This window comes from Lupinus angustifolius, chromosome LG05, assembly GCF_001865875.1.
Source record: "Lupinus angustifolius cultivar Tanjil chromosome LG05, LupAngTanjil_v1.0, whole genome shotgun sequence".
Classification (NCBI taxonomy): Eukaryota; Viridiplantae; Streptophyta; class Magnoliopsida; order Fabales; family Fabaceae; genus Lupinus; species Lupinus angustifolius.
In genome coordinates, this window is record NC_032013.1 from 842,025 (window position 1) to 862,131 (window position 20,107).

The 20,107-nt window shown below is 30.6% G+C and overlaps 2 protein-coding genes and 1 pseudogene across 2 annotated transcripts; 1 reads left to right on the plus strand and 2 right to left on the minus strand.

The window, feature by feature from the left end:
- LOC109347315 lies at window positions 5,445–9,430 on the plus strand. The gene is made up of 9 exons (XM_019587073.1): window positions 5,445–5,789; window positions 5,973–6,050; window positions 6,493–6,717; window positions 6,897–7,032; window positions 7,360–7,522; window positions 7,742–7,870; window positions 8,006–8,200; window positions 8,484–8,606; window positions 9,149–9,430. The coding sequence occupies exons 1-9, from the start codon at window positions 5,606–5,608 to the stop codon at window positions 9,239–9,241; spliced, it is 1,326 nt and encodes a 441-aa protein (XP_019442618.1). The 5' UTR covers window positions 5,445–5,605; the 3' UTR covers window positions 9,242–9,430.
- LOC109347129 lies at window positions 11,727–13,612 on the minus strand (annotated as a pseudogene).
- LOC109347316 (probable prolyl 4-hydroxylase 7) lies at window positions 15,241–19,711 on the minus strand. Its single transcript, XM_019587075.1, has 8 exons — window positions 19,461–19,711; window positions 19,280–19,354; window positions 19,144–19,201; window positions 18,070–18,174; window positions 16,928–16,985; window positions 16,670–16,845; window positions 16,489–16,549; window positions 15,241–15,772 (listed from the first exon to the last, which is right to left on the minus strand). The coding sequence occupies exons 1-8, from the start codon at window positions 19,571–19,573 to the stop codon at window positions 15,462–15,464; spliced, it is 957 nt and encodes a 318-aa protein (XP_019442620.1). The 5' UTR covers window positions 19,574–19,711; the 3' UTR covers window positions 15,241–15,461.

Here is a 20,107-nt window from a genome sequence, read left to right on the forward strand (position 1 = left end):
CTATACTATATATACTATATACTATATATATAAGCACAAAACACGGGGTAATTATTACTTTGAACTAATTTCCAATTCCATATTTTGCCCTAATCATTTTTTAATTTCTACAAAAAAAAAATTATACAATCTTAGCTAATTCTCTAACACAATAATCATATATTTCACCTAAAATTTGACATTATAATAAACATATTCTAATTATTCTCTAAAATGAAATATATAAAAATTGAATACTTAATAAAAATATTTAATACTATAAAATAAGAATGCAGATTTGTAGACATGAATACTTATAGACACACTAGTATATATATATAGTTTAAACATTTTAGAATTTAATTAATAACGAACTAGTTAACTAAATATTACTATAGTACTACCTAATCGACTAGGTTACTAGTTTTATTTAAAAAATGTAATATTCATGCATTATCAATATAAAGATTTATATAGTATGTATATATTATTATTCATTTATTTATATTATTTATATTTAAAAGTCGTTAATAATTAAATATGAATGGTAAATGATATAATGGTGATTAAGGTAAAAAAAAACTCTTATAAGTATTGATAGATGTATTAAAATTTTACTTGCCATGTTAAAAAGTAGTTTAATCACCAATTGTATATAAAATATAAAAGAGAAATTATGTCGTGAGAGGAATGTTGCCATGTCATTTGTAAGTTATTACTAATATTTTTAAAATAAAAAATCAAGAAAACCTTGTTGTCATTTTCGAATTAATTTGAGATAAACAATTTCATGTTTAAAAGGGATAACATAGGTTGTTTTAAATGTTTCCTTAATGTAAAATATGACTTTAACAATTTAAATTTAAAAGTGTATAACTAATTCAAAATGAAAACACATGATAATGTTTTAAATGGTTAGATTTACAATAATCCGTGATTTTGACCCCAAAAATGGAATAATTCAATGATTGCTTTTGATATTAACATTTGTGGATTGTTTTAACAATCTTATGACATAATTAACTAAATAAATAATTCGGTGATTGCTATTGATATTTCAGTCATGGATTACATTCAATTCTAAATGAAAAAATGTGATCCATGACTAAAATAAAAGATTATAGAATGTATTACAATCAAACTTTCTCACATAGAGGGAACAATTATCAAGATAAGGGTATAGGAATTCATGTCGATAATTTGGTCCGTTAAATTTAAGAAAATGAATAACTGAAATCAACTATAATTAGTATAACGTAATTCTGTGTAAACAGATCCATCCACATATATATTATTATTATTATTATATATATTATAATTCATTATGTTGGTCCCACACGTGTGTGTTTTATGTGGATTTCAACATCCACACAAGGAGAAAACAGTAAAAGACCCATCTTTTTCACCCAATTTCTTTGTTGTTATTATTATTTCGTGTGAGATAATAAAAAGGGTGAATCATTTTCTTTTGTTTGCATATGAAAGTGAGAAAAAATCGTTAGGGGTTAGCAGAAAAGTTCTCTTTGCTGATGAGTAAAGAAAAATTAAGGACAATGAGATTCAAAATTTGTTATAATTTTACCTTTTCCAACCGACACAATTATATTCACAACCTTTTCAACATTCACAACTAATACAAATTCAACATGAGATTTGATTCACCTTAAATATTAGATTTGAACCATTAAATTTTTAAAGAATTAATGACTAAATTGTGGAGTAGTTTTTTTAACTTACTCATAGAGTAAATAGATCCCTCTCATACATATAATAAAAATATAATTTAATTGCATTTATATGCAATACATTTATGATTTATATTTTTCCTTACCTTTTACTTGGTAGTGACTTTCTTTCTTCTTATATTTCTTTAACCATTTAAAAGAAAATTACATTTTTCCCTTCATTATTTTTTCTTCTTTATATTTTCTTTTAGAGTTTTCACTATCTCTCCTCATATGAACAGTGCATTTTATTTGAGTAAAGAAAAAACAAATGCATTTTGTGAGATACTAGCATGTTGACGATCAATGTCGTGTCTGTCAACCCATTTTTTTTATCTTTTGCAACATGTAGTTTGTACTTTATAAATGACAAATATAATATTTTATGTTAAAAATTTGTAATTTTCATTTGAATTTATTCGATTGGTATAATGTTCAACTTTTTAAATACACTTTCAAAATAATAAAATAAGAAGATAATGTTATATGATTTTTTTTTGTAGAAATAAGAATAATGAAGGCAAAATTGGAAATCACAATTTATACAATGATGGAGTGGTTATTTTGTGTTTTCCGTTTATTAAGTAGTATAGTATAGATAAATATTTTCTAATTAATTAAATAAATATATTATATTTCTTAAGAAATAAGATTAACAATATAACCTCAATATAAATTTAATTGGATGATTAATTAATAGATTTATGATTGTCAATGTACAAAGAAGTGGTTGATTCAATTTGATAACCAGCTCATGTGATCTACATTGAAGAATCCATAGTAGACCTAATAACAATGTTAGTTTAATGTAAATTTACATCACATAGAAGTATTCATTATCATTTATGTCTTGCTCTCTTATTTACCTCTATGAATCAAAATAAAAAAAAAGTTTATTATGTAAATGTAAGAGTATGTGAAAATACAAACTGAAACCAACATTTTTCATTTTAATAAATTTATTTACTATAATAAATAGTTCTATATATCATAAAACTTCTAATATAAATGAACTGTTATATAACATATATAAATACATAATAGGTCATCTATTTTTTTTTTGAGAAAAAAATATATACAATAATATTAAATGAGTTCCATATATTTTAACTAAATAATCTATTATTTATATTTAATTAGTATTATCTCTTAAAAAGGTCATTTAAATAACCAGTTAATAATATAGTGGTTATGTATTAATTAAGAATACATGAATATTATATTCATATTTTTTAGGCATTGAATCCACTTACTTTAAGAGTAAGTTATCATAGCCACCAATTTTAAAAAATTCAATAATTTAAACTAGTAAATAGATCTAATCATTAGATTTCTTTAAACTATGATAAATAACTTATTCTTTGAGTAAGTCGATTCCGACTATTTTTTTTATACAGAACCTAATGGTGGGAGTAAAGGTAGTTATAAGAAGCTATTGACTTGGAAGTTTGTGCATTATTTTGAAAAGCACGTACTCCCATAGTGGCCCATCACATTACTGTCTGCACGATACTATTGACTAAACTAACAAACAAAACTATCACTACCTTTATTGGTATACTCACTTTTTCAAACTACAAGAATTACTACCAACTTTGTTCAGAATTTTTTTTAAGTTTTGTATCAGTATGTATTTATATTTAATTATTATTGACTTTTTAAAGAATGATTTAAATGAACGGTGGATAACGTAATAATTGTGTAAAAAATTTTACAATAATAATATATAGATATTCCATTCAATTTTTTTTACATGGTTGTTCAATTATTTATTATGTATTTATATCACTTTTATTCTTACATTATGAATATATAACTAAAAAATGAAAATATAAGAAGCACAAGAATTGTTAACCTAAAGAATAGAATAAGTAACATAATCAATACAAATTAGAGGATCAATATATACATTGAACATTGATGTTTCCATAAAAAACAAATTCATTATTTTTCAACCAAAATTGAGCACACCCAAATAGCTAAAAACAATTTCCGATGCTGATCTCTTTTCCTTTTTTCAGTGTATCCTATATTCTGAATTAAATGTTCTATACAAGAATTGGGTAGGATCACCAAGAACCCTAATCATTGAGGCAAACTCAATTAACAAATAAATGATAATATAGTTTCAAGAGACAAAAAATGTATGAACATTGTGTATGAGCTTTATATAATTATTGTGTTATTCATCATTCATATTTAAGCAATATTGACTCTTTAGAAAAAATAAATTAAATGAATGATATAATGACTATGCATAAATCTTTATATTGAGAATGAATAAATATTAAGTTTTATTCTACATTCCAAATCATCTTCTTCATTAAAACAAACATTTGCACAAGGTTTGTATTTAGCTACTATTCCCAAACAAACAATGATCTCTTCCAAGGAAACAAACAAAAGTCACAATAAATAATTTAGCAAGTTTAGGATTTTTTAAAATGAAGTCAATTATACTTGTGAGAAATGATGTGCCCAAAGACACAAATGACTTGTATATTTGTTTATCTACAAATTTGATTTTAAGAAAACTAAAAAAATAATTATTTATTTTCAAGTGTTTACTTTTAAATAAAATAAAAATGACCTTTTAATGTAAAACTAAATACTTTTTAATCTTTTAGGTAAAATTATCAAAAATAGCAATAATAAATATAAAAAATTACGAATAAGTAATTTTTATTTTTTAAAAATTATCCGATTAAGAGATACATTGGCTAGAGGTGTGAACATATTAGATCAGGCTATATTTTATCTTAAACAAATCCATCATCTATATATTACTAGCGTGTCTGTCAATCCGCTTTCCTATCATTTATAATGTATAGTTTGTATGTCATAAATGTCAAACATAATATTTTGTGTTAAATATTGTAATATACAATTGAATTTATTTGATTGGTGTAATGTTCTACATTAAAGACTGATAGTCATAATGTAAGAATAAAAAATAATTAACCAAATAATATGAGCATATATTATATTAGGTGGAGAGGAACATTAGGTTATATATGATTTTTTTTGTAAAAATTAAAATATAGTGAGAATAAAATAGGGAGAACCACAAATTACACCATGGTGATAGTTATTTTGGGTTTTCCATTTATAAGTAGTATAGATAGATATATCAATCTGATTTTTATATTTTTACATATTTAAAAAGAATTAACCACTAGATCAATCCTAATCTGGTCCTCTACTTAAATTCTTATTATAAGACCTTTGAATACAAGACTATTTCTAAATAAGTATAATATTTATGTACTGTAAGTGTAAAAATTTATATATCTTCAGTACATCATTCATTTGTATTACACTATCAGTATATAAAACTTTTACGCATACATATTTCCTCTTTCTAAATAGGTTCATTTAATATATATTTTCACATTAAAATTTCATATATAATAATATTAATATTAAAATAATATAGTATAACTAATTACTTCCATTTCAAACTAAAAATATTGCGATCACTTAATACAAAGTATTAAGCTAAATATATTTTTCAAAAACTCGAATTTAAACTAACTTATTTATAGGTCGAATAATAGACTTCTGATAAATGGTCTCGGGCACATTCGATCTCTATTGCTTTTCAATTATTGCACACGGTTTGGTTTTCCACTTCCACAACTTGCATCGACATGTCAACTCCATCACCGTTGGATCATATCATCATTACATAAGTGAAGTGACCCTTCACCGTTTCAAAGCTTTTTTGATACTTTCTCTTCTCAAATCACCATTCATTCTTCATTCTTCTTTCTTCTTCTTAACTCTCTCTCACCCACTTTGCAAAAAAAGAAAAAGCTACTATTTTTACAAATTTCAACATAAAAAACCAACTGGGTCGAAGAAAAAAATCAATTTTTTTGATCCTATAGAAAGAAAAAAAAATGGGACTTTGTAGTTCTAAACCCAAAGTGGAAGATGATCTTGTTACCAAGAAGAACAAGAATCATCAGAATCATCAAAGGAGAAGAAGAAGAATCCTTAGAAGGCGTGTTTCTTCACGCAACATTGAAGCTAATAATATTGCTAACTCTAATTCTGTTCTTCAAGCTTCAAATCGTGCTTCAGGTAAATGTATATGTATAATAATTATGAAATATACCTTTTTTTTTGTTTAATTGTAATTTTATTATGATTTCAGAATAGCCCAGTTCAATGAATACTGTTAATTTTTTATTTTTTGTTGAGTTTGAAGTGGAGCTGATTTTTTATTTATTAATTTAATTGTATGATTACTTTTTCTGTTTGTAGATGCTGCTTGGTTTGATTCTGCTTCAGCTTTGGATTCTGAATGTGATGAGGAATTTTACAGTGTCTTCGATGGTGTTGGTATGCGAGTTATTTTTTGAAGTATCAATTTTGTTTTTAATTTTTATCAGCATGATTGTTTTACTTTTTTCTAGTTAATGTTTGGTATGGAAGTTGTTTTTGAATGGTTGTGAAATTGGATCAGAGCCAAGTGATTCAACTCCTAAAGGGTTTGAATCTGGTGATACCAGATAGGGATTTAAATGGATGCTAGCGGTTCACAATGGCGGCCTTATGGTGGCTGCCGCTGCAATTACAGCCGTATTACGTGATGTGGTCCACATTCTATAACACCGCGAGATATATATAGATGATGTAAATAAATATATTGATATATGTTAATATTATCAGGCATTGTTCTGTTTAATTATCACCTAGCAATTCTTCTTTAAGAGTGCTGATCGAGCCGATCCAAGAGATGGTATGTTCAAATCCGATGACCGTTGAACTTTGTTTTCCACAGGAGAAGTGTCTGCAAGTCATGCTGATGAAGTTGGAGAGGACAAAAAGCTTAGTACTGATTTTTGTGGTGGGATTCTGCCAAATGTCTGTTTGCCTTGTATTTCTTCGGTTGCCGTCCCCGTGGAGAAAAGAAGACCAACGAGTCCGGACACACCAGGTTCACGAAGGAAGTCGTTTTCTAGACCCTCTTTCAAATTTAGGGAAGGGTCTTCAGATATGACATTATGTTAGTGTTCTCTTTAATTTTCGCCTGCTTGAATTGCTTTCCGTTTCTTATCATTTATAACTTTTCGGTTTTATGCAAGTTGAAGAATTAGAATGACTATGAAAGTGATGGTACTGCATTCCTTTATGATTGCGCTTGTTTTACTGGTTTACTCATACATTGCATGTCTCTTGTTTCAGTTCCACTGAGGTCACTTAAACATAAACTCGTAGCAGGATCATTGGTTCCATTTTGTCCAATAGAGAAGCAAATGCCTGGTTCTTGGTCACCAATTGAGCCAAGTTCCTTCAGAGTCCGGGGGAAGAACTACTTAAGGTTCAAACTAAATACTATTTTTGTACTAAATCTGATCTCGGTAATTGAACCTTATTGTTAGGATGACGCTCATGTATAGGACATTATCATTAATCTAAAGGGCAACTCAATGCACGAGGCTCCACTTAATGGGGTCTGGGGAGGGGAGATGTATGCAGCCTACCCTCTCAAGCAGAGAGACTGTTTCCAGGATTTGAATTCGTGACTTCACAGTCACTAAACAACAACCTTACTGTTGTGTCAAGCTCACGCGATGACATTATCATTAATCTACCGAGCATTTTTCTATCTTTGCATTTTTTTAACTAATAGTTTTATGGTTGACAGGGATAAGAAAAAAGAGTTTGCTCCAAGCAATGCTGCTTTTTACCCTCTTGGTGCTGACCTCTTTTTGTCTCCACGAAAAATTGATCACATTGCCCGCTTTGTCCAAATTCCTGCAATTAACATACCTGGGGATGTCCCTTCTATTCTCATTGTGAATATTCAGGTAGCTGCATATTTCCTTGTTCGGGATTTTAATCTGAACTGATATCAAAAGTTCCAAAATTTTCACATTCTGCATATCGGTGGCAATTTTCTTGAATATCCTGTATTATATGCAGTGATAAAAGTGAAAGTTTAATAATACACGTACACATCCATCGCAATTTGGACATTTTTCATGATGGTCGTTGGTCGTGACATTTTTATGCTGTTTGAAATGCAGATACCATTGTACCCTGCCACCATCTTCCAAAGTGAAAATGATGGTGATGGGATGAATGTGGTTTTGTACTTTAAATTATCTGAAAGATATGCTAAAGACCTTCCAGACCAATTCCGAGAAAATATCACTGTAAGGGGATATGCTTTTCCGCCTTTGTACTCTATCATTCTGGTTTATGTTTCAGACGATATTGCCTCTGTGATGTTTATAGTCTTTAGAAACCTCATTAACTAGTTCGGTACCTTTTCTTTTGTTTCTTGGCAGAAAATGATCAACGACGAAGTCGAGAGAGTTAAAGGCTTCCCCCTAGATACAATTGCACCCTTTAGGGAGAGATTGAAAATTTTAGGTAGAGTGGCAAATGTGGAGAATCTTTCTTTAGGTGCAACTGAAAAGAAGCTTATGAACGCTTACAATGAAAAACCTGTTCTCTCCCGTCCGCAGCACGAATTTTACTTGGTAATTACACTTACATGTTCTCGATGTAAACTAAATGCTTCAATAATTTCTCGTGGAACGTTTATTCTTCCATTGCAGCAACCACTACTGCAGTTTCTGTATTAGTAAGACATTGGTTTTGTTTCCGTTATCATGATCTCTATCTCACCATTGTCCCATTTTCACATGCAAATTGGTCAACATATAGTGTACATGTGTTTCTATATCTCAAATACGATTGAGTTATCCTGAAAACTTTTCAAGCTGTCGAAAGATTCCTATTCTGATGCTATTTCTTTCACAGGGAGAAAACTATCTTGAGATTGATTTGGATGTACACCGATTTAGCTATATTGCTAGAAAAGGGTTCGAAGGTTTCATCGAAAGATTGAAGCTATGTAACTTGGACTTTGCTCTAACGATTCAGGTAATTTTCGTATCTTGTTGTTTGCAACATAAACTTTCTTTTGCAAGAACCAAGTTTTAAAACTTTTACTCCATATATTCTTTACGGAAAAGTCCACAAAACTCGCTGAGTCGTGCACGATAGTCTTTGAATTTAAAAAATGGGAAAAAAGATCATCATCTTTTGTTCGGTTGTGAATCATCCTTCACCATCTAAAACTTTAAAGTTGAAAGGAAAATATACGCGAAAAACAAAGTTCAGGGTCGTTTTTAACGATTTTTAAACTTAATGGACTAAATCGTAATATATTTTTTTTGTAATGGGCTATTTCCTATCTAAGTCAGAGTTCAGGCTCTTTTTACAGCAATCAAGTCTTTATCCTACTAGATAGAATCAGCTAAACAGGTCGAACGATATCATAAATCATGCAACACAGAATATACTTTTGAAATTGAGTGATTAAATCACACATAAGACATGGTTTAGGTGATGCTTTTGAACTTTTCACTATTATTTCTTGCACCTTTACCATATACTTAGTTTATATTGCATTATTGATACAGGGAAACAAGCCTGAAGATTTGCCAGAACATTTATTATGTGCAATAAGGCTGAATAAACTTGACTACAACAATTTCAATCAAATTGGCTTTTAAGTTGAAGGGACAAAACAAAAGATTTTAACCTTGTAATGTATTTCTTAATAGTTACAAGCTTGTTATGTTACTAAGGTTGTTTCCACATGAGATTATGTAACTATCATTGATATATCTTTGAATTTCTCTATTCATTGATATTGAAGTAATAAGAGGGCTAACTTCCACGCAACGGTAAAATTGTTTGCCCTCCGGAGATCATGGTTTTAAAATACGGAAACAGTCTTTTTGTTTGCAATGATAAGGTTGTGTGTATCTACAGTCCTCATACCTCATTTGATGGGAACTTCGTGGCCGCCTTTTTTATTGATATTAAATTAATAGTGTATAGTGATGAGAAAAATAATTAAATTAGAATTTATCATTCAGGAATTTCTCTTTACCCTACCAAACTGGTTTTTTTATATATAGTGTCATGCTTATTTGAGTTATTTATAAAGCTGGTGTTTATTAATATTAAATGTATTTTATTTAATATGATTGTATAATAATTATGAATTGACTGTAAGATTATGATTAATTATTGTATCAATTTTTGAAATATTTATAAATGTAAAATAGGAATACAAAAGCTGAGTTTTGGGCTGTATGGTAGGAATGAGCATAAAAATTTGGGACCAAATATTGTCCCACATTGCATGTTATTTTGCTCCATAACAACTCAAATTCGATACTAGAGAAGCTTACTTCTCGTATTATATCATGCTATAAAAATTAATTACTCTCGAAACAATAAAACAAAGGATATGTTCCAATAATTAGAAAACTATTCATAGATGCCCATTAATTACATGCAACTATGCAAGTAACCTATAATCATTATGCAATATGTGATCATTAAAGCTATGTATATGATAATTATATCATGTGGTGATCAACATAATATTATTAGATGATCTCGAACTAATTGATTAGAGTATATTGATCAGACACACATTTATGAATATTTATCGATTGGTTTGAGATCATCTAATAATTTTTCGGTAAAAATTACCAAAAATACAATAATATCATTCAAGAACATTGATTGCATTTAAAAATAATTAAAGAAAAAGTTCATTGAGAAAGGAAGAAGAGTGATCCAAATATTTACATAGCTTGAAAACCAAGAAATGATATAATGAACTCAAATAATTGTGATTAGTCATGAATTGTTGGAGAACTCAAACATCGACCAAAAATGGAAGACAAAAAGCTTCTATGTACCTTATTTTGAGTTCTAGATGAAGGTTGTGTACTTAAAGAACGTGAACTTGATGCAACTTCTTCATCATGCAATCTTACCCTATTGTTTCTTTCAATTTGTGACACATTTTCTTTATCATTTTCTATTATATTCTTCCTAATAAACGACGACGATGGTGATAACGATGGTGATGGCGAAACATTGCCATTGGCCTTTTGTTCCACGAATACTCGATCATTCCATATTCGACCCGATGATCCTTGTCTTCGAAATGTAGATGATGATCTTTGTAATGTATGCATGATTAACACTTGTAGAATTTCCTTTGTTGTATTATGCTTTTCCTTGTTTCTTTTTATCTGTTTCTGAATTTGAAACAACCCTTTTAACAATAACCCTTTTTTTATCTTAACTGTTCTTGATATAAAGAGAAAATAACACTTAATCTATGGATAAAGTAGTTATCATGATTATATATATATATATATATCTGGTTCATTGATTTTGTAATGCAAAAATAGTAAATAGCCTTATATATATGTGTTTCTTATCCATTGAATTTTGACTGATTCAATCTTTTGAAAGTTGCTATAGTTTGAATCTATTAGTGTCTTTATCTAAAACTTATGGTGATGATTTATTTCAGGGATGTAACAACATGAATGATTGTTATTCTGTTAATTATATTCAGATCTATTTCTCATGATCTATGTTTCCTTTTTATTCTTTTTTGTTTAGCTAAATATAGAACAGAACAATTCATTACAAGTAAAATAAAAAAGCATGCACTAATAATACTTTTTATATAGAAAACTGAATCCTGTAATAGTTATTCACATGAAGGATTTTTAGTTCTTAAGATACTAAAATTAGTAAGGATACCGGTGAAGATAAGTGTAAATATGAGATCGTAGTTATTGAATCCGTGGTACTTTTTTGGTATGCAGTATTAGTACCCGTATATGATTTATCGACTTTTATCGTACAATTAAAGACTCTCTTTACATTGTGAAATATCACGAATTGGTATGCAAGAATTGATACATGGTTTGAAGGCTTACTAAGATATCGAACTATTCGAGTTTCATCAGAAATATCTAAAAAAGAAAGAAAAGAAAAACATCATTGAGAAAAGATCGATTTCAATATCATAATGAAAACCTAAGCTGCAAATAGTTATGTCACCATCCAAAGGATCATTATAAAGGTTAAAAATCACATTTAAACAAACACAGAAAATCAAATAACTTTATATGTCCAATATCTTAGCCTAAAGTTGAAAAATACTGCATTTAATAAGATACAAACACTTAGTAATCAAAAGCAGCATCCAAAATGTTAGGAAATGCTTCTCTAATCTCACTATCTTTGTCCAAAATACCATCCACAAATGAATCCCCTAAAGATGAATGAACTTCACATTGCTTCTTCATTTGATATGACATACTTGGGTCACAAGTAACAGCCACAGAACCTTCACTTGCACCTACTTGGTCATTGTTGTTGGAAATTACAATTCCACTTTGCATTAAACCCGAGGGTTTCGGCAATGACATAACCATCTGCATGTCACATTGTTGCAGCTGCTGAAACTCTGACCATATAAACGGATCGCTGTGAAGAAACGCGCTCCATTCGAAGGAAGAACAAGGAGTTGTAATCTGTGCCTGTGGATTATGGTTAGAATAGGACTGTGTGGAACATAATCGCTCGATATTAGAGGAAGTCGACGATGAATTCGAGGACGAAGCTTCACTAAAAACATGGTACTGCATAGGAACAAATCCAAAAAATATCAAAAGAAGAGGCCATATATATATAAATAATATGTATATTATAGTAAATATGTTTAACATAAAAGGCTTGAATGTGTATACTACTGAACCTGATGATCCAATGAGTGAACTTGATCCACTTTTGTGTGATTTTTAGCACTTGTATTTGTTGTTATTGATGAGTATTGTGATGCATATGGTTCAGTTCTGGTTGGTAACATGTTTTTCATTGAGGCATTGTTAACAAAACTCATTTGGTTATTGGTGTTTGGGAATGTACTAATGCTTCCTAAATCAGAGAGGACTTGTGACACTGGCTTATGTGTTATTGGATCAATTCCCATCTTCATAAGCTTCTTCCTTAGCTTTGTGTTCCAGTAGTTCTTCACATCATTGTCGGTTCTTCCGGGTAATCGCCTCGCGATTAAAGACCATCTGCACACAAAAAGAAGAAATATTTGTAATGAGATGTCATAATAAGGTGACAAGATTTTTATCTTCAAAATGGTTTATAGTTGGAACATTTTTTATGCATGCCAAAGTTTATGGTTAGTTGATTTTTCTCAATAAATCAAAGCAACACAGTTTATATTTTACTCATATGACATAAACCAAAAACTGCATAACATTTTGTTATGCTAATTTTGCTTAGTTTTCTAAGACTCATAATAGCTATATCAGAAAGAAAATTTGGAATCAAAAGTTCTTGAGAAATAATAAATCTCCTTTCTAAAATGAAGCAAATAAGTGAACAGAATATGATGAAAGATTAGTATATATTATACTGAATAGTGAATACATTAAACATTTACAATTGAGGTTATGCAAAAATCTCTTCAAATATAACAATGTAGAACAAACCTGCTTCCTATAGCTGCATGAAGGTTAATAATGAGCATTTCTTCTTGAGGAGTGAAGCCATCATGCTTGAGATCGGGTCGTAGGTAGTTAGTCCATCTAAGTCTACAGCTCTTACCGCATCTGTTCAGTCCTGCAAACCGATTCGAGAAAAACAAAAACAAGTAAACATTAACTGTATAAAATTATGTGTCTTGATTCGATTTTCGGTATTTTATAAGTAAAGGGTATGAGGAAAACCTGCTTTTTTCGGAACTAATGTCCAATTTCCGGTTCCATGACTGGAAACATAAGCAAGTATTTTAGCATCTTCCTCAGGAGTCCATAGTCCTCTTTTCACATTGGATTTGTCACAACAAGGTGGTCTTCCCATTTTCGAAAGAAAAAAGAGAGAAATATAGATGAATGTAAGAGACTGAATGAATGAAATTATGTTATGGTGATGCAATATGAATTTAAGGGTCATTCATTCACTTAAAATTAGTGGTGAAGAGGCAAGAAATGCATGCATTTTTTGGCTACTATTAACAACAATTGCATGATAATATTCATCTTTTTTATGTAAACAAAATATGAAGCCAGAGCTATTTGTATGACATCAGAAACATAATGCTAGTGCCTTCTTTTTCTACACACTCTCTCTTCATATGCTTGGTTTCTAAAATCAATTTATATTTCAGGTACAATTTGAATGATCTGATTGGTTAAAACTGATTTTTCATACCCTCAAATTACATGCAATTGATTATTTCATCTTATGTTACTTGGCTATAGTTCAGTGCAAATTCTCAACAGAGCATCTACATAGAACAAATAATTATTAGAGCTCGAAAAAGATGTATGCACCTAGGGTGAGCAAGACCCGGCCTGACCCATAGACCCGTCTCAATCCGATGATTTAAGGACGAGTCTGATCCGTCCAAATAAATAAAAAAGAACAGACCCGATTAAAAGGGACATACCCGTCGTCAAAAAAAGACGGGTTCGGGTCGGGTCTATGTCCGGGTCACTCGGCTCGTCTCTTATAGTTATATATTAAGAATAGTTGAATAAGTACCTAGAACAAATAATTATTATAGCTCTCACATATATATAGGAGAAAAAAATGCATGAAGTGGCAATGTATGAGTTTTATACACTGTCATATCCACCATTTATGTTTTCTCATCATTGACTCTTCAAAAAAGTATTACAAATGAATGGTGGATGATATCATGTGTATAAATTTTTACAACTACAGTGTATAGATATTAAACTTTATATAGAGACCTTCTTCACAAGTTACATTCATGCTGGTAGAGAATGTGTAAGCATTATACTAATACTATATGAAAAATGAATCTTATTATCTAACACATTTTTCTTACTTTCTTGTATAAGATATGTTGGTCCTTGTATAAGGCCAATGCATGTGGAGACTTTACATCAACCCCTTTAAAAGGATTTAAATAATGTTTGAGTTACAACACAATTATATATTATAGATTTAAGATATATTTTTAGTTATTAGAAGTGATACTTTTTTTCTTAATACTTAATTCCTTATATATGGAGTCATTTTAAACACTATCCAATGTAAAATAATAATATATAAAATATACTTTGTCCTTGTGATAATTAAGAGGGTGAATACCAACAAATTGTTACTCTAGTAGTATAAGATCATGTTAGATTTTAGAAAAATTAAAAGGTTAAAAGTTCGATTCTTGTGAGCTACACTTACTGGGAGGGAGCGGTCACACACACCGAAAGAGATTAGTTCATTACTCAAAAAGTGAAAGATACATTTGGTAATACCAAAAAATTAAGAGGTGAATCGGGAAAATTGTTGAATAATGACCAAGACATCACAAGTTCAAATCTAATAAACAATCTTTCCACTTGCAGAGTTGAGTATATATATTTATCATTTTCAAACTTTATTAAATGAGAGTCTCGTACATTGAGCGAAGGACCGTGTATATTGTCCTTGTAATAATTATTTTTAACTTTAGCTTCTAATATTTTAGGATAACTCTAACCCCATGTTAATGTTACAGTGTTTATATCAATAGTAAGCATAAGATGGTATTTTAAAATGATTGTATAATATACATTAACTTATGTTATAGGTAGTTAAAATAATGATCCATATTTAATATTTCAAATGCAAAGAAATGCACCTATAACTTCATTCACCCTAAAGAGAAAGAGTGTCAGAAATTGCATTATAAGTTATTGTCGAAGTTCCATTTTGCAGTTAAGCATAAATGAATGTTATATACAAACATATAACAAAGTATGGCGACTCTACGTAAAACATATTCGATTAGATGATAGTCTCGTACAATGGGTTATCGTCAAACATATTTGATAAGGTGACAGTCTCGAGCAATGGGTTATCGTTGTTTTTTTTCTCTCCCTAAGAAGTGCATACATTGCAACTCTTCATACAATATCCTTTAACTTCTCCATTACCAACCATATAAAGTGGATTCTTCTCACATTCACCTATATTTGCCCACTTAGGACAATTCTCATTCTCATCAGAACAGCCACTACTATCTACTCTTCGTTTGATTGGTTTCTCGAAATCACTCACATGAATCCACTTAGTTGCAGACCACTTTTCACCCTCGATCACCGGGCAGCTTCCGTGCAAGCTCTTCGTATCCGTCGTTGCGTCGAGATGAAGACTGAAGAAGAGCAAGGCATCACCCTTCTCGGGTTTTACTGAAATGATGGAAAAATGAAAGCATTATAATTTAGATCCTATGTCGAAACATAGGATGGAAAAGCTGGTAGTTAGATTATATAAGCATGCAAGCCAAAACAACCAAAATGTTAAGGGTGCGTTCGGGAAAATAGCTTAGATAAGCGCTTATTCAATAAACATTCATCACATGAGAGCTTATGGCTTTTCTAATAAGATCATGTTGGCTTATTTCAGAAGCTTATTGATAAAAGCTAAAAAGTGCTTATAGGAAGGCCATAAAGTTGTATTATAGCTCTTCCAAAAACTCGCTTAAGTGCACTTATATGATATGCCTAAGGAGGCATTTTGGAAGAGTTTATAGAGCTATGTTTGGGCTAATAAAAACAGCTTATGAAAGTGGTTTACAAAAATAGCTTATGACATTAAGTTTTTTTAGCTTATTTCAATAAGCTTATGAAAAGAAGCTTATTTTACCTTATTGCAAAAAGAATATTGAAGAAATTGCCCAAATGAGTTTTTATCTATTTAGTTAGAACTTTTTAACACTGATGAAAAGGAAAGGTAGAGAATCCGACACCTCCATCAGAAGAAACAATGGATGGCAAGAAACAAAATCAATGACCCGAAAACAGTTAAGTATGCAACTAAGAAATAGTTCAAAATAAAGCATAATCTAAAATCACCTAGTCAAAACTTGCATTAATAGTTTGTAAAACCACCCTGAAATTTATACCTGCATATCCCTTGTGAGCACATTCAGACCAGGTATCGTCTTTTGGCTGGGACAACTTTCCCTGAAGACGCGAACAAATTGATCATGATTTCTTTTTCCTTTTTTTTGGGTGGAGAAGTTAGCACGGAAATATTCGACAAAAGGAAACATCAGATTGAAATACATGAGAAACTTATTATACCTCGGAATTGGGAAATATTGTTTCCCCACCCTTCTCGACATTAGACAAATACATCAATACAGTGGCAACCCGATGGCCACCCATAACTTGATTAGCCTTGTCATGGAAGTAATCAAAGTGTGGTTCATACTTCTGACCGTGCTCGTAGTGCAATACTTGCATAGACTCGCCATTCTCTGATGACATTAGACACAATTTAAGTTAAAGAAAACAACACAAAAAACTGAAATGAACCAAAGAATGACATTGTGTACTAACCTATAGGAAGGAATGTCCAAGTTGCAATTCTGGCTTCGATATTAGATACGATCTCATCCTTTAAGAAGAACAAAAAATGCACAAAGCATTCAAGTTCAATATTTAAATGCACAAAAGTCAAACAACTTTTATAGAGCAAAGACTCGGCCCATGAAAGCACAGTTACATTGTAACAAGAATCTTGCAGAGAAATTTTTCCTCGATCAAGTTAGAGAAGAGGGTAATTAGAGAGCACTAAGAGGAAAGAGGAGGTTCTAACGACCATTAGAATAAAATAGATAGTATAGATATAAACATTATTTGATCTCTCTGAATCTTAATTTCTTTTTGACAACTAAGCAAATATAACCAACCAGCATTTCAGAGCTTAGTGACACATTAACACCGTAATAAATTTATTCTACAGTAAAATTGTGGATAGTGCAGGTGGGGTAGAATGGCAGTTCACTAAGACTATCCTTGAAAACATTAAGAAATATGTCGGCATCATTTTGTTCAAACATAAAAACAAGCTTTGCTTCGAAAATGGTTGATGATATATGCATACATGTAAGAGATTTCAAAAATGGATGGTATTATCCTGATGAAGGCCTTTTCTCGCCCAAACGCCCCTGTTCAGCTGTTCCCTCCTAAAAGTGAAAAGGAACGAACCGTCTTGAACTCAAGGATTCTTTGATAACTCACTTGAGAACGTTTTGGATGAAAATCAAATAAGCCTCCTCTTGTTTACATATGACTTTTGATTTAGGGTGTCTTCATTTCATTGCTAATTATATTTCAATCCACATTTTGTATCTTTTTTCTTCGATCCACGTTTTACAGTCTATTTCTCGTCACTAAGCACTGTTGTCAAACATGCCTATACTCGGAATATAACAAGAACCCATGTCTTCCAATGAAGAACCGACAAAGAAGCAAAAAATATAAATACTCTTTGTCGACAATATTTCTCTTTATGATAGATATTATAATTACATGAGGGACCTACGAGTTTTGCAAGAAAGGAAATAATAAAATAAATTAACTTGTTGGTAACACAATATAAATGTGCAACTCCTAAACTATTCACATCCAAAACAAAAGTACATCACCAAACAAGGCGCAACACACTATATAGGCAAGCATTAAACTTGAAAGCATACCTGTGCCTTGCTAAGAAACATCCCAGAACTTGTTCTGACTTCACTCGCTATACTTTTACCGGATTCATTATCCGCCACCATAGACTTCTCCAGCTTATCCTTGGCCTAACACCACAACAATTCGAGCATGGAAGATGTAACATAACATACGCTATTGACTATTATAGCCCGCCAAAATAATAATACTAATAATAATCACCTGAAGGTTTAACCAAATTGCAAGAGGCAGAAAGATACCAAGAAAAACTATAGGCCAAACTATTAAATAAAGAAGAAGATACTTATGGTTTGTCTATACTCTATACCATAGTCATACGATACAATACTCTTTGGTACGGTACGGATACACGTATGCAATATGCAATAAGCTACTTGTCAAATATAGAGTACGCAAGGGCTATACAGCCAGTACATTAGTTGGCTTCATGTCGAACTTAGACACTACATTAGTTGATACACTCTTATTTTATTCGATGTTATTTAGCTATTAGTTAGAGGTTAAATTATAACACAAATTCATTAAAATTAAAAATGTAAGTTAAAATGAGACTAAAAATATCTAATTTCACAACTTTAGGAGTCCAACCAACAACTCGTAACTAGTTTTGATTCGGGTTTTTGTCTTCCCTCAACAGTGGAGCCATCATCCTTCTCTTTCCAACTCTCTCCCTTTCTTCTGTTTACGGCTACGAACCAAGTCTCCATCAGCTGTGAATCTAGTCGCGAACGCACCCCGATTTGGAACACACAAATTGGTACTCAGTTCGCAGGGGTGGTAGGCGAATTTTGTGACTATGGTCTATACTCTATGGCCTAGACATGACTTATTATAGAATTTTATGGTGCCGTTCGATCTTATATAGCCAACCTTGCCTAGAAATGCATGCAATACAGTTGTATAATTGGACTTCTATACTGAATCAGAAGCTGGAATTCAGCTTTCAATAAGAAGCTACATTTCTTCATCTTCTCAAAAGATCAGTTTTGTCAACAACAAAAAACACTTTTTTTTAAAATCACTTTTTTTTAAATCCTAGAAAAAATGACCCTAAAAAGATTATAGGAAAAACAAACCAGAACGATGAGATGATCACATTCTTCATCAGATAAAAAACCCTTGTGTAGAAAAGCCCTGCAACCCATAATTCACAATAATTAATTAAACAAAATAAAAAACAACCCTTCAATCTAAAACAAGAAAAGTTCATACCTGGGTTCCCATGAAAGTTGAGTAACACGTGTAGGATCAAACTTCACTTTTTTTAATCTAAGCACCGATCCATCCCTGAAATATAATCTCATAAATCAAATCTATAAAAAAAAATCACTTTTTTAATAATCAATTTAGAGAGAGAATAAAAGAAAAGGGTATGTTTTTGTTGTTGTCTTACGTTGTTGTCTTATGTTCATCATCAGTGGTTGTTGGTAATCGAATTGAAGAAACAGAAAGATGAAGGAAACATAAGAAACAAAGAGAGATCAGAAGAAAATGGCGTGAACCCATTATTATGAATTGAAAAAGAGATTGAATCGAAAGAATTTGAGAGAAAGAAGAGTGATAATGGGAACAAAGAGAAGAGAGAGAAAAGGTGAGTGGGTGAAAATGTGAGCTGTGCGTTTTTCCTTAGTTGGGTTTGTCGTTTTGGGGAAATTCAACAAAAGTGACTCATTCACTTTGGGCTTCTTTTACTATCACTATTTTCTAATCTCACCACCATTCATTGTTTTTTTTGTTTCCACATTGTATTCCCCACACTGGAGACAATCTTGTCCGTATTGGAAACATCTACATGTACATGAAGCTAACTTTCTCAATGGTTATTTTTTCATCTACAAGACTATAATTCAGGTTCTTACTTAAGGGGAATCAAGCATCTTCCCACAGTTGATTGTTTAATTAAGGAAAATGATATATCATGTTAATAAATCTTTTCAAATCAAGTAATATATATTATAAAATAATATTTTATTTATTAATGATTGTTTTATAAGTAATATATATTACTTGAATAGGAAGATTATAGAATAATTTATTATG

Bases quoted from the DNA above. Each gene is read 5' to 3' on its own strand.
- LOC109347315 (XM_019587073.1), top strand. From the start codon at position 5,606: ATGGGACTTTGTAGTTCTAAACCCAAAGTGGAAGATGATCTTGTTACC. The intron at 6,051-6,492 runs GTATGCGAGTTA...TGTTTTCCACAG, and splicing joins CAGTGTCTTCGATGGTGTTG to GAGAAGTGTCTGCAAGTCAT. The intron at 8,201-8,483 runs GTAATTACACTT...TTTCTTTCACAG, and splicing joins CGCAGCACGAATTTTACTTG to GGAGAAAACTATCTTGAGAT.
- LOC109347316 (XM_019587075.1), bottom strand. From the start codon at position 19,573: ATGGGTTCACGCCATTTTCTTCTGATCTCTCTTTGTTTCTTATGTTTC. The intron at 16,846-16,927 runs GTTAGTACACAA...TAATGTCATCAG, and splicing joins TTGGACATTCCTTCCTATAG to AGAATGGCGAGTCTATGCAA. The intron at 16,550-16,669 runs GTATAATAAGTT...TCGCGTCTTCAG, and splicing joins CAATATTTCCCAATTCCGAG to GGAAAGTTGTCCCAGCCAAA.